Source organism: Monodelphis domestica, chromosome 2 (assembly GCF_027887165.1).
Source record: "Monodelphis domestica isolate mMonDom1 chromosome 2, mMonDom1.pri, whole genome shotgun sequence".
Lineage (NCBI taxonomy): Eukaryota > Metazoa > Chordata > Mammalia > Didelphimorphia > Didelphidae > Monodelphis > Monodelphis domestica.
The window spans coordinates 173,282,479-173,297,840 of record NC_077228.1 but is presented as its reverse complement, the minus strand read 5'-3'; the positions used below and the strand labels follow the sequence as shown (position 1 = coordinate 173,297,840).

Genomic DNA, 15,362 nt, shown 5'->3' with positions numbered 1-15,362 from the left:
ATAATTAAAGCAATTTTTAAGAGTTACAGATATCATTTTTCTATATAAGAATAAAAAACCTTATTGAAACCCTTAAATTTTTTTTCTCTTCCTTGTTTTCCTTTTCATGGTTCTCTTGAATTTTGTATTTGGACTTTGAATTTTCCATTTCATTCTGGTCTTTTCTTTAGGAATGCTTTGAAATCTTCTCTTTTATTAAATGTCTATACTTTCCCCTGAAAGAATTTAGTTAGTTTTGATGGGTAGGTAATTCTCAGTTGTAGATCCAGTACTCTTGCTTTCTAGAATATTATTCCAAGCCTTGCAGTCCCCTAGTGTGGAAGCTTCCAGATCCTATATAATCCTGACTGGGGCACCATTATATCTGAATTGTTTCTTTCTGGATGTTTGCAAATATTTTCTCCTTGACCTGAAAGCTCTTGATCATGGCTATAATATTCCTGGGAGTTGTTAATTGGGGATTTAATTTAGGGGGTGATCTGTGGATTCAGTGTCTATTTTGCCCTCTTGTTCAAGAATATCAGGGCAGTTTTCTTGGATAATTTCTTGTCATATGATGTTCGGGCTTTTTCCCTGGTCATGACTTTCAGGTAGTCCAGTAATGCTCAAATTGTGTCTCCTGGATCCTTACAGTCTAATGGAAGAGATACTATGCAAACAGACTACATGCATATTAAATTGGTAATAAACAACAGAGGGAAAGTACTACAAGTAAGGGGGGAGGGGTGTCAGAAAAGTTTTCCTGTAAAAGAGAGGATTTTAGCTGGGACTTGAAGAAAGTCAGTGAAGCTAGGAGGCAGAGATAAGGAGGTAGAGGATTCCAGGCATGGGGGATAGTGAATGAAAATGCCTGGAATTGGATTATGGTATGTCCCTGTTATGTATATGAGTGAATCCTAAAATTCTATCTTGAGCCTCTTTTCCTTCTCTGTATACTGTCTTATTTTTTCTGCCTACACTTAATCCTCTTGTTATTCCTTATCTCTATGAAGGGCACTGTCATCTTTCTGGTCACCCAGGTTTGAGTCAGTCTCAGCTATTTCCTCTTTCTCACCACACTTACTCCATCAGCTTCTAAATCTTGTCAATTTTTAACCCATAACATCTCTCACATGGGCCCTCTTCTTTTAACTTATCTAGCTATCACCCTAATTCTGGTTCTCATCAACTCTTACTTACACTTAAAAAAAAAATCAAATCACTCTGCTTCCAGTCTCTCCCTTCTCCTCTATATCCCCTCATTCCAAAAAAACTGGTCTAAACTATAAATTACTGTGCCCTTTATAGGAAATTCCATCTCCCACTTCTATTTCTTTGCACAGACATCCCTACTATGCTCTCCTTTCTCACCTATTGGAACATTTAAAGTTCTTTTTTTTCCTCTGAGGTATCATTTACCTTTAAAGTTTTTTTTTCCTCTGAGGTACCATTTACTTTTATTTTATATATGTATATAACAAATATGTAACATAACAATAATACATAATAAATATGCTCATCCATGAGAAACAAATTCTCACATTAAATTATATCCAAAAATTTCTCATTATTTTTTTCTTCCATCTCTCATCCCTCCCATCTCCCCAATAAAGCAGGTAATATGATATAGATTGTATTTATATTAACATATAACACATATTTCCCTGTCTGTCATGTGAAATAAGACACATTGCTTACACTAGAGAAAAATTAACATAGAAAATAAATTGAGGAATGGCATGGTTCAATCTGCAGACTCCATCTGTTCCTTCTATTACTGTGTTTAACAAAGGTAATGTTCCAAGTTTTTGGAAAAACAATTCACTATTTGGTAAAAATTGTTGGGAAAACTGGAAAGCTATTTGGCAGAAACTAGATATAGATCAAATATCCTACACCATTTACCAAGTTAAGATCAAAGTGGATATATGACCTAGATATAAAGGGAGATAGTATAAACAAATTAGAAGGATAGGGCACATATTATCTATCAGGAGAATTTAAAGTTCTTTTAAAGTAGAGGCTCTTAAACTTTTCAGAATAACTCTTAAAAGTATAAAACAAAATACATAGGATTATAAAGGAAATTATACTAATTTCATATTTATAGTATTTAAATTATTATAAAATGTTACTTGTTATTCAATATATTAAATTTCAGTTATATTAAAATCCAATGATCAAAAAATCTTTAATAACTTAAAACCTTACCAAGACTTTTGAGATACATTATATTTTCCATTTACCTATCTGTGTACATGCTGTTTCAGGCAGTTGAAAGTAAGCTGCTTGAGAGTAGACTTGTTTCAACTGTTGTTTGTATCCCCCAGAGATTCAAACAACTTTGCCTAACAAATTCTTTTTTTTTAAACCTTTAACTTCCCTCTTAAAAACAATACTGTGTATTGGTTCTAAAGTAGAATAGTGGTAAGGGCTAGGCAATAGGGATTAAGTGACTTGCCCAAGGTCACACAGCCAAGTACCTGAGACCATATTTGAACCCAGCAACTCCTGCCTCTGGACCTGGCTCTCAATCCATTAAGCCACCCAACTGTCCCTGCCTAATAAATTCTTGCTTAATTGATTGTATGAGGAAGCTGAAACTAAAATACTGAAACTGATGAACATTCCAAACATTTGCCTCCTTAATCCAAGTGCTTAATTTTCATTTTTTTTTCATTCCAGGTGTAATGTTACTAATAGATCTTAAACCAGTTTTACCCCTAATCTCTCCCTGTGATATATGGGTATGACCCTGGGTTCTCAGGAAGGCGAGCCAAACAATCTGGAAAAGCTTTAGAATAGATCCTGTTTCAACGCTTTTTGGCCACAGTTTAAAGACCATGATCGAGGGGAATTGGTGCCTGATCCCACCCTCGCCACCACACAGACCCTTTAAGCAGGAAAATACAAGAAGAAGTAGGCACGTGCTTCACTGCAATGCTCTCTCTGGGAGAATTCAATACAAGGGCCACGGCCCCTGCCCAGCTCCAAGAAAGCTGGTTTAAGATTTGTCCACTGACCCTTTCCTGTCTGCATTTTTCTTTTTCCCCAATCCAGAGGAGTTTAAGTGGGGTCTTTCCAATCCAACCCTTAATATCTGAAAATTACAATGTGATAGCCCGAGATCGAGGGCAGAAAGCAGGAAGAAGCTCAATCCCGGGCCCAAACGCACAGTGAAAGGAGGAAGCGTGAGTCCGACCCTGCGCAGGCGCAACTCCAGCGTCCCTTCTCCCCTTCCTGGTTTCCTTCCCCTCCCCCTTCCAGCCCCGCCCAGCCCCTCCTCTCCAGGTAGAAACTAGGAAGACTATTGGTTTAAGGGTCTGTCCATCTTCCTCCTTCCTCCCCTACTCCTACCTAATTGGTGGCTAGTGAAGGGACCAACCCACTGTCCTTCGCCAACTCGGCCGAAACGCGGCGCCGACGATTGGCCAAGCTTCGGGATCGCGACCGGGAACTTCCGGTGGGGCTCCGCTGTTCCTTCCCTCCTCTCTCCCCCGCCCGCCCGCCTGTGCCCCTCTCCTCCCCCCTCCCCTTCCACCATGGCCGCCTCTGTGTGCTGTAAGGAGCAGCAGGTCCCCCGTGCCCCCTTATAGCGCTCATATCCCCTCCCCAGCCCCCTAGGGGCCGGAGCCTGAGGGGTCCCACTCCCCATACCCTAGGGGCAAGAGCCAGAAGGGTTTGCCGCCCCCTAGCTGGGGCAGGACTCCCCCCACTCCCAGCTTAAGGGGCAGAAACTTGGGGGTTCTGCCCACCCAGGGGCAGGAGTTAGAGGGGTCGCCCCTCTCCGCTGCTGGAGCAGGAGCCTTTCCTTGCCCTCTCTTCCTAACCTTAGGGAGAGGAACTAAAGGGGTTTCCCCTCCCCACTGCAGGGGCAGGACCCAGAGGAGTCACCCCTTTTTCCCCCCCACCCCGGGGGCAGCCTCTTTCAGAGGAGAGGGTGGGGGGGGGGCCGGGTCCTTTCCCCTCTCTTCCCCCACCCTCTTTTCCCTCTTCTTCCTCGTGGTCCTCTAGCATCCCCTAAACCCCCTAGTTCCATTTCTAGGACTTCTTCCCCACCCCTCCCAGTTCTCCCTATTTCTCCTGGCTCCAGCCATGGAGATACAGAAGGGAAAGGGGGGAGCAGCAACAGCTGCTTCGGGAACAGCAGCGGGAGGTGGAGGAGCGGGAGCAGGAGCCCCAGGAGGGGGGAGGCTGCTACTTTCCACCAGTTTGGATGCCAAGGATGAGTTAGAGGAGGTAGGTGTGGGGAGCTGAGAGATTGGGGTGAAGAGGGGGATTGGAGCGGATGTGGGGGCAGGGGGCAATTGAAAGAGTGGGGCTGAGGGGCCTTCCTTCCATTTTCTTCTTAAGCAATCCAAAGTCTGCTCCATATTTCATATTCCTGGAGGAGGAAATGTGGACCAACTTCCTAGGGTTGGTTGCCATAGTAACAGTAGTCAACATTGATATGGGGGTGGAGGTGAGAGACCTATTTAATATCTCCCAAGTCACCCAAACTTCCATGACATTTCCTCCCACCTTGGCCATTCTCATGGCTAATTTGTTTAAGTTCTAGGCCTTTCATATTGATCTAGGAAGTGAACTGGGGTTATAGTGATCTAAAGCCTGGAGACATCTGTGGGCTGATGGAACACCTGAGTCAGCTCTTGGGACCTCCTATTAGGCACACCATTGACTGGACTCTTTGGTGGCCTGGTTGCTAGGTGATGCCAACAAGACTTTTAGAATGTGTTTGGGCATCCAGAGAAAGCTATGGTGTCTGTTTACTTTTGCTCTCCCTCAATAGGGGGAAGGATTGGGACTTAGAATCTTCCCCCAGTGCCCCTGGTATCACACTCAAGCACAAGAATTCATTTTCATTCCATTAAACAAGTATTTATTAAGCCCCTCTAATATGCAAGGCATTAAGCTAGGCTCTAGTGATACAAATAAAAAAGGAGAGGGGGGCAGCTGGGTGGCTCAGTGGATTGAGAGCCAGGCCTAGAGACGGGAGGTCCTAGGTTCAAATCTGGCCTCAGACAGACACTTCCCAGCTGTGTGACCCTGGGCAAGTCACTTGACCCCCATTGCCTAGCCCTTACCACTCTTCTCGGAGCCAATACACAGTATTGGCTCCAAGACAGAAGGTAAGGGTTTAAAAAAAAAAGGAGAGGGAAAAAGTTCCTCCTCCCTCCCCCACCTCAAGAATTTGCCTTTGAGTAGGAGGGATATTTTATGCAGATAGGCCATATAAGATATAATTTGTAGAGTGATAGAGTGCCCTAACAAATCTGGAAAGACTTGAGTTGGTAGCTAAAATGAGTTTCAGAAGAAGCTGATGAGATGGAAAAGTTTAGCTTAGAAAAGGAGGGAGTGCATTCCAGCCTTGCAGGAAAGCTTGTGCAAAAAGCATTCACAGGAAATGAAACATGTAGGAATGAACTTGGAGGCCATTTTGGCTTTTTCCTTCTGTTGCAGGAACAATAAGTAGACCTGTTGAACTAAAACATAGAATATGTGAAGGGATCTAAAGTGAAAGAAGTCTATAAAAGACTTAAGGCAAATTATAAAGGGGCTTAAATGCCACACTGAGGATTTTATATTTTATCCTAGAGGCCCTAGGGAGCCATTGAAACTTGAGCAGAGGAGTGACTTGGCCAGACCTGTACTTTATAGGAAGATTATTTTGGCAGCTTTGTGGAGGATGTATAGGAGAGGGAAGAGATTGGAAGCAGGGAGATGCTTTAGGAGGTTGTTCAAGTAGTCTGAGTGAGAGATGATGAGAGTCTGAACTAGGGTGGTGGTTATGAGAGATGATATGGGGACATGTGAAAGATGAGTTAGAATTGACAAGACTTGGGTCTACATGTAAGGAGACTATAGAGTCTAAGATAATTCCCAGTTTTCAAACCTATGTGACTGGAAGGGATGTTTCTTCAACAAAAATAGGAATTTGGAACTGGATGTCATCTGCATAAAAATGATAATTGATCCTATGGGAGCTGATCAGAACACTTAGTGAATATATATATATATATATATATATATAGAGAGAGAGAGAGAGAGAGAGAGAGAGAGAGAGAGAGAGAGAGAGAGAGAGAGAGAGAGAGAGAGAGAGAGAGAGAGAGAGAGAGAGAGAGAGAGAGAGAGAGAGAGAGAGAGAGAGAGAGAGAGAGAGAGAGAGAGAGAGAGAGAGAGAAGACCTACCAGTAGAACTTTGGGGGTATCATCCATGCTTAGTGAATGGGATGAAGGTGATGATACAACAAAAGAGGAGGGAGGGAGGAGAACACAGGATATAGGAAAAGAGTCCAAGTATCAAAAGCTGCAGAAAAGTCAAGAAGATAAGGTCAGAAAAGGTCATCAGATTTAGCAATTAAGAGATCATTGGAGAGAGTGGTTTCAGTTAGGTGATAGGGCAGAAAGCCAGACTGTAAGCAATATATAGAAGTGATTTGGAGGTGAGAAAATGCAGGTAATGAGTATAGATAGCTTTTCCTAAGTTTGTTTCTGAAAGGGAAAAGATGGGATACCTGATACCTTGAGAGTATGGAAGAATCAAGTAAAGAGAGAAAGGGTGTGTGTGTGTGTGTGTGTGTGATATTATGTAAAGAGGATATGGGGGGTTGGGGGGGTGAGACATGGAGACTTGCAGGCAAGAAGCTGTAAATAGGAAGAGATTGAAGACTTAGGATAGATGGAAAGGACAAGCTTCCATTGAATACAGGAGGGACTAGGGTCAAGACCATGAAAAGGAAATGGATAGGTGATGAACAAAGATTTTGAACTATGAAATAAGAGAAATGGGAGCTCATGATAGATGGCCTGGTTTTCTAGAAGGTAGGAGATGAGGACCTCTGCTGAGAAGGAGGGTGAGGATTGAGGGGGAAGAAGAAGGTGGATGGTAGAGTAATAAGTAGTTGAGACTTAGCAAAGCATGAATGGCAGTCTATCAAGGAGTCCAGGTATATGACAGAGGGTCAGGTTTACTAAGAGACAAAAATGAAGCCAGAACAAGAGTAATGTACTGAGAGAACAGGAAGAGGTAGAGTGATGAACATCATGGAAGGGTGAAGCATAGGTTTAGGAGTCAGGGAGAGGTAGAAATGGAAAGATAGGAGAGTTAGGGAAGGATGGAATTTCAGAATTATAAAAGGAAAATGGGAACCGACCAAGAAAAGATCTGAATTAAGCAGTGAGGATTAGTAGAGGCATTAGGTATCAGGTAGGTGATCTTTCCCATTCAGCACCACTTAATGAGTTATAAGACTCAGGCCTGAATTTTAGCAGTTGAGCTGTTTACTATGCCTCAAACTTTCCTGATACAGCCATCCAGGGACAGAATGGGTAAGTTATTAAGGCCTGTTTTCTTATTGTGCTACCATTCATTAACAGCTACCAGAAAGAAGGTAGAGCAAGTGAAATTCCTGGAGTTGGGATTTGGAGGAAATCTTAGAAATTACCTAGTTTAACTCCCCTCCTTTGATAGAAGATGAAACAGAGGCCAAGAGAGGTTAAATAATTTATTCAAGGAGCCAAAGCCAGATCTCCTATCTCCAAATTCAGCAATGATTGTCGTTGTTGAAAAAAATACTGAATTAGAGTAAAAAAGAAATTAAATTAGTAGGTTAATGAGGTTTAAGGATGACCAAAGAGGTGACAACTCTTAATCATCCACAACAACATTTTTCATTTTAAGTGGCCTTCTCCAGCCATTTACCATGCTTCTGAGCTAATCCTCTCCCTCCCACCCATCATCAGGCAGTGTAGTAGATTCAACAGATAGAATTTGGAAAGTAAATATGCTTTTAAAAATAGTTTCATACATTCCCAAATGAAATAAAAATGACTGGCATTGCCCCACGATGGCTCCTGCTCCATCAATCAGCCATCACTTACAATTATATAGCACTTTAAGGTTTACAGAGTGCTTTCTTGACAACAAGCCTTTGAAGGAGGGAGTTCAAGGATTGCTCTCCTCATTTTGTAGATAGGGTTCAGAGAGGTTAAATTGAATCCAGATTTTCACCACTAAGGATGAAAGCTGGGTCTCCATCAGACCCAAGTCTTTCTGACTCTTTCTAAGATCTTCTACATCATTGTGATGCCTGGCAGTGTTGAGCACCTGTTATGAGCCTAGTACTGCTCTTCTCTTTTTCTAAGGTCAATTAAGCATTGGCTAGTTTCATCCAAGAGGTATAAAAGAGGAAAGGTTTCTGAGATTTGAATGGGAATCAGTCACTTTTCTCTAGACCTTGATGAAATTATCCTCTAGTCCAGGGGACTGTAACGTTTTCTGTTTTCTGTGTTGTGTCATGGACCCTTTTAGTAGTCTGGTTAAGAAGTCCATGGACACTTTGACAGAAACTTGTTTTTAAAATGCATAAAATGATGTGTGGGATTATGAAGGAAACCAATTATAATGAAATAGTTTGCCTTTTTTTTTTTAAAGCTAAGAACCCCTGACTCTGGTCTTTGGCAGTACCAGTGTCCATCCATCCTAGCCCACATCAGGGCAACCTCCCATCCTGCTCAGCTGAACCTCAGGCAAATGACACATTTGCTAGTAAACCCAATGAGGATAACAACAGGAAGCTACTAAAGGGACAAGGCATTTTTTTCCCTTTGTCCTTTTGGACTACCTAGAAGTGAACTTTTAAACGTTTCCATAATGGGGGAGGGGGGTCTCTTTCTTCTAATCTGCAGAATTTTTCCCACAATGTCTCAAGAATCCTTACTCCCTCCTTGCCCTCTGCCTTTATATTCCACCGAAGCCAAATTCTATTGGTTGTTCCCTCTCCAAGGGCAGGGATTATGGCTTCTCCTCCCTCTTTATCTCCCTACAGTGCCCCAGCACAGGGCTCTGCGCTTAGTGGGTACTCAGTGCATGGTGATGACTGGCTTCTGCTTTTTGTGACTGTGGCTGTTTCTCCTGCATGATCTCATCTGCTGCCCAGGAATGCAGGGGTAGCTTTCTATAAGGTCAGTCAGTGGTTTGAGCACTCATACTAGGCCCTGGAGGAGGATAGCAAGGAAGGTGGCCCACCCCACTGTATGCCACATGGAGCTTAGTCAATGACAGAAGTAATGTGTACCCTTGAAAAAGCCCAAGAAGAGTTAAAATCACATGTATCAAAACAGTTAGAAGGAGCAATCCACTAGGGGATGCTATATTGGATAGAAGATTCAGAGTCTGGTTTGACTAGAGGGAAGGGTCTTTTAGAGTTCTCAGGTTTGGAACAGTAGTGAAGAATACCCCAGGCTCAGAGAATGTGAATTTCCCTCCATCCCTAGGAAGTTTGACACTCTGGCTCCAATTCTTAGGAGCCATCTCTATTCCTGATCAGCTTTCCTCATTCCTAGCTGAGGGAGGAATCAGCACAGTGGGGGACTGGGGTAAGTAGCACAAGAGTTGGGGGCTTATGGTTTCAAAGAAGCCAAATCTTTAGGCCATGAGCAAGACTTTGGGCAGAATTGGGGAAGCAATGGGTGGGGGTGGGGCAAAGATAAAGTAGGGGAATAGCCCTCCCACATTTGCCTCAGTGAGAACTGATTTTAGAGTTATTGGGAGCCCCCAGGAGAGAAAAGTTTTTATATTTTTCAGTTGTTTCTTTTTTTAAAAAGTACTTAATCTTAAGTGAGTGGTTTATGAATATGGTATATTTGAGCTCAGCTGTCACTAAGGCCAGGTGTGCCTTTCTTCCATTTCTCTGTAGCAGTGGAATTTTGTTCTTTAGGGCCACTGGTTTCCCCTGAGACCTGTATCACTGTCTCCCTCAAGGAAACTATATACACAGTTGCACCAGGATATCCTCTCTGGCCCTAGCCTCAGAACTCAACTGAGTGAGAGACTGGAGAAAATGAAAGTAGAGAGGAGTCTTCCAGCAGGATGAATAGAATATCAGTTCTTTAGAGGAGACATACACCCAGATCCTATCCATTGTGACTGTTAAGGAAGCCACAGTCAGGTAGTATTTAATGTTAGAAAAATCAGACTAGAAGCTTCTGGAGACAGTAAATATTTATTCAACTCTCTATGGGACTGTCAAGAAAAACTCTGTTTACTCTGGCCAACAGATGTCAGAGGTTATGATTTGATGCTTAAGATTTGGGTGGGGGAGAGTTCAGAGAGAGAATGCTACACTAGTGTGGCTGTCCATTGCTCTCTTCATCTGGGGGTCCTAGCCTTTCTGTCTCCCTGTAACACTCCAAATTAACATTTCTGATTTAAAAGAAATTTCTTTAGCATGAGAAGACAGCAATGGTTGCATTTTGAATAACTGTGAATAAAGACTACTTTGAGGGAACTCATCCCCTAATGTCTTTGTCCATCCTATCCATTTTCTGATCTTCCCAGTGTCTTTGTTCCAAGAAACCATTGTCTTCCTTACTAGGCATTAATTTGTTTTTTGCTTTTTAAACCCTTACCTTATCTTAGAATCAGTACTGTATATTGGTTCCAAGGCAGAAGTGCAGTAAGAATTAGGAGGGCTAGGCAGTGGGAGTTAAGTGACTTGCCCAGGGTGACACAGCTAGTTTCTAAGGTGAGAATTGAACCTGGTATCTACCTTCTGTCTCTAGGCCTGACTCTCAATCCACTGAACCAACTAGCTGAACCCCTTTGCCCCAGGTATTAATTTGTATAGTTGGCTCTGGTCTTCAGGATGTGGGCAAGAGCTGGAAAGACTCTCTTTAAGGTTTTTATACTTCTGATCATACAGACCAAATTATCTAGGGCTTGAGCTCCTTGCTTAGCTTAAACTTTATTATAGTACATTATCTCCCCACACCCATCCCTTTGAAAAAGTTTATTTGAAGTTGGAAAGCAGGTTGAGGAACCTTAGACTAGGGATAGCTTTTCTTTCAAGGTCAGCTGGCCTTGAGGTTTAGGGCTTTGCTTGTCTGTGCTGAACAGTTAAGGAGCCTCATTTGAAGATTGGCTGTTATTGGAAGCACCATTGTGTAAGGTTTTTCCTTGAACCTTCTTGAGTTGGGTTTTATAGGGGGGTTAGGTATCCTCAAATCAGCATATGAATATGTTATTTATCCTGCTTTTCCTTAGCTCCTTTGGTCCCGGAAGGATTACTTCTTGGGAATAGGAGTACTTTCTTGATTCCCCAGAGGTCAAGGAGTTGCTATATAGGTAGTATATGATCACAACCCACTTTTCTCTCTCTCTCTCTCCCTCTCTCTCTCACTCCCTCTCCCTCTCCCTCTCCCCCTCTCTCTCCCTCTCTTTCCCTCTCCCTCCCTCTCTCTCCCTCTCTCTCCCTCTCTCTCTCTCTCTCTCTCTCTCTCTCTCTCTCTCTCTCTCTCTCTCTCTCTCTCTCTCTCTTAAACTCTTAACTTCTGTCTTAGAATTGAGTTCTAAGGCAGAAGAGTAATAAGGGCTAAGGCATTGCAGTTAAGTATCTTTCCCAGGATCACACTGCAAGGAAGTGTCTGAGGCCAGATTTACACCCAGGATCCTCCTGGGCCTGGTTCTCTATCCACTTAGCCACTTATCTGCCTCTCCCAACCCACTTAAACTTTGCTTGAATCTTTTCCTTGTTGGCAGGAAAAGCCTTATGGTTTTCTTCATCAAACAACTTCACTTCCTTTAGGGTCTTGAACAGCTGGAGCAATTGTTATTACAGATATTGAGGAAGTTTATGGGTAGAGAGGGATGACATGAAGGAGTCACAAAAAGAGGGAACATTCAACTGGTTGTTCATCACTGAGAGCTTTTCTTTCTCTTTCCTTCCCCCTTCTCTATGAATTCTGGAGCTGGCTTGTGGTAGCCCAGAGGGATGAGGATCTGGGAGTGGGAATAACAACTTGACTTGCATATGATTTCACACCTCCCCCTTCTTACACCTATGCAAGTGCAATTTATTTCTGCTTGGCACATACTGGTCTGACCTACTTTGGGGTATAGTTAAGCTGCAGGGTTGGAGGTTGGTGACTTTTAAAGCTTTAAATCTGGATGGCCCAGATCTTGTTAAGTTTTTATCTGGCCCTCTCTTTGGAGTTTTGAAGCTGTGGGATCTCCTTATACCTAATTGTTGACCTTGAAAAGGGATAGACCAAGAGCTCCTTGGGGTGAGCGGCAGTGATCAAGACGAGGTGCTGACCATTTATTCTTACTCATTTGCCTCTATTGCTAAGTTGGTTATTTTCTTGTGGGTTCTACAGAACCATCCTTGGATGAAAAATGCTTTGTGATAGACCACAGAATCAAACTGAAGGTGGAGGTCATTCTAGTCACTTCTTCCTGCCCTATTCCTATTTGAGTTTTACAAATGATAGGATGAGCAATGAAAAACTATCCTCAAACGGTTAATTTCCAAGGCAAAGACAAAAGGACCCAAACTGATTAGGGTGGTCGGAGAGGAAAAGTTCCCAGATTTCACTTTGACTCTGTTCTGTATTTATTGAAGTTTATTGGTATGATAGAAAAATCAAAAGCTTCTCAAGGTCAGGGAACAATGGCCAAGTTATCAAAGGTGCTAACAGCATGCTAAATTTGCTATAGAATGGAGTCTTTTAAGTGTGGGTCTAGGCAGAACCCCTTGTGATTTTTGGTTTGGTATATTGTGTTCCCTCAACCCATTTTTTCATACTCCTCACACTCTTTTCCTCCAACTCTCTGCAGCGTCTGGAAAGGTGCATGAGCATCGTGACATCGATGACCAGTGGTGTCTCTGAGAGAGAGGCCAATGACGCCCTCAACGCCCATGTGAGTTCATTAGCTACTTTCTGACTGGGATCTATGCTTGTTGGGAAATAGATCCAAGAACATGGAACAACTGACAGGGAATTGGATGACAAATTGAAATCTGCTTTCCATCACCTGGAAGTCTAACAAAGGCTTGATTCAGTTCCTAGGAAGGTCCCTTCGTTTCTTTGACAAAGCTTCACTTTTGTTTGTATAGTGCTTATCCTATTTATCAAAACATACATTATCTCATATACCTTATAGAAGCTCTGGAATGGAGCAGATATTGTCTTCAGTTTATGGGATAAAGAAACAGATCTAGAAGACTAAATGATTTGCTTGGATTCATACAACAGTTTGTTGTGACAGAGGACCCTAAATCTCACCTCCTTGAATCCTCTTTCCACTATTCTCCACATCTTTCCCTAGTTCCATCTTTTGCTGAAGGGCTTTGGTTTATGGATCAGGGCATAATTTCTCATTCTACACACTTTTTTAGCCCCAGTGATACCTAGCTGGCCTACAACAACCCTTAGGGAAAGTAGCAGGACCTTCCCTACTTTCCCCTAAGAAAAAACAAGCTTCACACCCTTCCTCAGATTGGGTGCTCTAGTCCTCCTGTTAATGATCCTTTGATTCTCATCCATACAGATTAGAGGTGAGGAGTCTATAGCCAATTTAGGGAGAGAGATTTCTCTTATCAGGTTCTTCAGGAGTCACAAGGTTTCTGGGAGGATTTATTTTCTGAAATTGACTGGCCCATGACTGACAGCTGCTCCTTCTTTCCTCCCATCCAGGTGTGCAAAGGGCCCCCCCAACATGAAGAAATCTGCCTGGGACTCTTTACCCTTGTCCTTACAGAACCTAGCCAAGCCCAGAAGGTAATATTCCTCCCTGTAACTCTATGTTTACAAGTTCTTTCCAGATGTGATCTGGACCTGTGGAACTTATCTATTAGAGATAGGCTGGGGAGTTTCCTGCTTTGTTTCAGACTAGGAAAAAAGACAGTCAAGCTTTTTTTTTCCTCCTTTCTCTAAGCCTATTATGTTTCTACTCCTTTAGTTTTTCATTACATTCTTCCTGCCATCACCTCATTTTCAACTTCATTCATTCTCCTGTTAGAATATTCTAGTTATTGATTAGCACTTCAATCTAGATTCTGGTGTTGAAGAGGAATGAGGAGATTGCATAGAAGCCAAAAGGAAGTGGGTGGGTTGGAGAATTAGAAATTAGAATTAGAAACCTGTTCATGATAGAGAGAGCTGGGCAGAAACTCAGTAAGAGCTGCCGAAGTCAAGTAAGAGTTCTTACACAAAGGGGAGCCCCAGTAGAGTCAGTCTCTTCCCCAGGGCAGTTTAAGAAAAATCATGCTTAAATTGCTGGAGGGCAGGGTTTAAATGAGACCTCACACAACTGTAGGGTGATGAGGAAGAGCATTGAACTGGAATATTTTCTAAACAAATTCTCAACTCTAGGATGGTTTAGGTGGAATCCTTGGAAGGCACAGAACTACTTCTATTGGGTCATAAAATGACCCATTAGAGTGCCTCAGGCCTGTAATTTTCCAGTAAAATGTCAGCTTTTCCTCCCCATATTTTTCTGTCTTACTTTGTTCTCTAGGGTTACATGCTTTACATATCAGCAGAAAAAGAGTTTAGAATAGGGGAGTTCAGTGGTGTCTTCCTTTCACCATATTGGGTTCTTCCCACAGCAAGAACCAATGGAAAATAATAAGAGCTAGCATTCATATAGCACTTTAATGTTTGCAAAACTTTACAACTTTTTAAGGTAGGTACTATTATTAACCCCATTTTGCAGATGAAGAAACTGGCAGGGAAAAGTGAAGTGGCTTGCCCAGGAAAAGTAAGGCATGATTTGAATTCAGATCTTCCTGACCCCAACTTTAGCACTCAACCCACTATGCCACCTAGCTGTTAAGATCAAGAGCAAGGTGCCTGTGCTCTGCAGATCTGAGTTAAGAGCCCAAAAGTGACGGAAAGAATTAGATGTGTTTGTGGTATATTTAGAAGGGATGCCAGCTAAAGTAAAAATAAAGTCTTGGGAAAGGGGAGATTATTGTTCAGTGCCTGACTCCCTTTGAGATCCCAGGTCCTGCCAGGCCATTCGGTGGCTTAAACCTTATAGAGGCAAATTGCCATTTTGTTTCAGTCCTAAATATGTCATCTGCAATGGCTTTCATAAGCCACATCATGATCTAGTCAAGTTAGTCCTTTTTGTTTTAAATACATTTTTAGCAAGCTGGAAGATGAGGGCGAGCAGTCATAATGTGGTAGAGATAGGATTAAGGTCTGGTTTTCTGTTGTGTTTTTTTAAATTGCAATTGACATCTAATTTAGTTATCTCTGCAATTAGTCTTTTGCCTTTTGGAAAGTGAATAATTTTTCAAAGCTGAGATATAAATCATACAAGGTAATTGCAAATAAATAAGGCTTGCTTATGGGAATGCTACCAGCTTTTATGGCTGGCCCTGGCACATTGGAGCATGCAGAGCTGGCACCACAAATGCTTATCTGGTGCTCCAGCTTTCCCAGGAGACCAGCATGTGTCCCATCCCTTCAAAAGGAGTTGTTTCCATGGCACATCTAAGGAAACAAAGCCTCCAAGTGATGGGGCAGATGGAACTACAGGTTAGACAGTAGGTTAGCAACAGAATGGGAATTCAGATTCAGACACCAAGGTTTTT

General features: G+C 42.5%; 1 protein-coding gene across 3 annotated transcripts in view; it reads left to right on the top strand.

Annotated features, from left to right (window-relative positions):
- Positions 1 to 3,426: 3,426 nt before the first annotated feature.
- The window catches only part of INTS3 (integrator complex subunit 3), a 40,322-nt gene continuing 28,386 nt past the window's right edge, over positions 3,427 to 15,362 (top strand). The window contains exons 1-4 of one of the 3 annotated variants that reach the window (XM_007481939.2): positions 3,427 to 3,442; positions 4,025 to 4,218; positions 12,596 to 12,679; positions 13,456 to 13,539. In XM_007481939.2, coding sequence (XP_007482001.1) covers positions 4,075 to 4,218; positions 12,596 to 12,679; positions 13,456 to 13,539 — 312 coding nt within the window. In that variant the 5' untranslated portion in view covers positions 3,427 to 3,442; positions 4,025 to 4,074. Of the gene's footprint in view, positions 3,443 to 3,519; positions 3,541 to 4,024; positions 4,219 to 8,807; positions 8,944 to 12,595; positions 12,680 to 13,455; positions 13,540 to 15,362 lie in introns of those variants that run through there. The other 2 variants (XM_001365157.3, XM_007481940.3) reach the window with 2 other exon arrangements.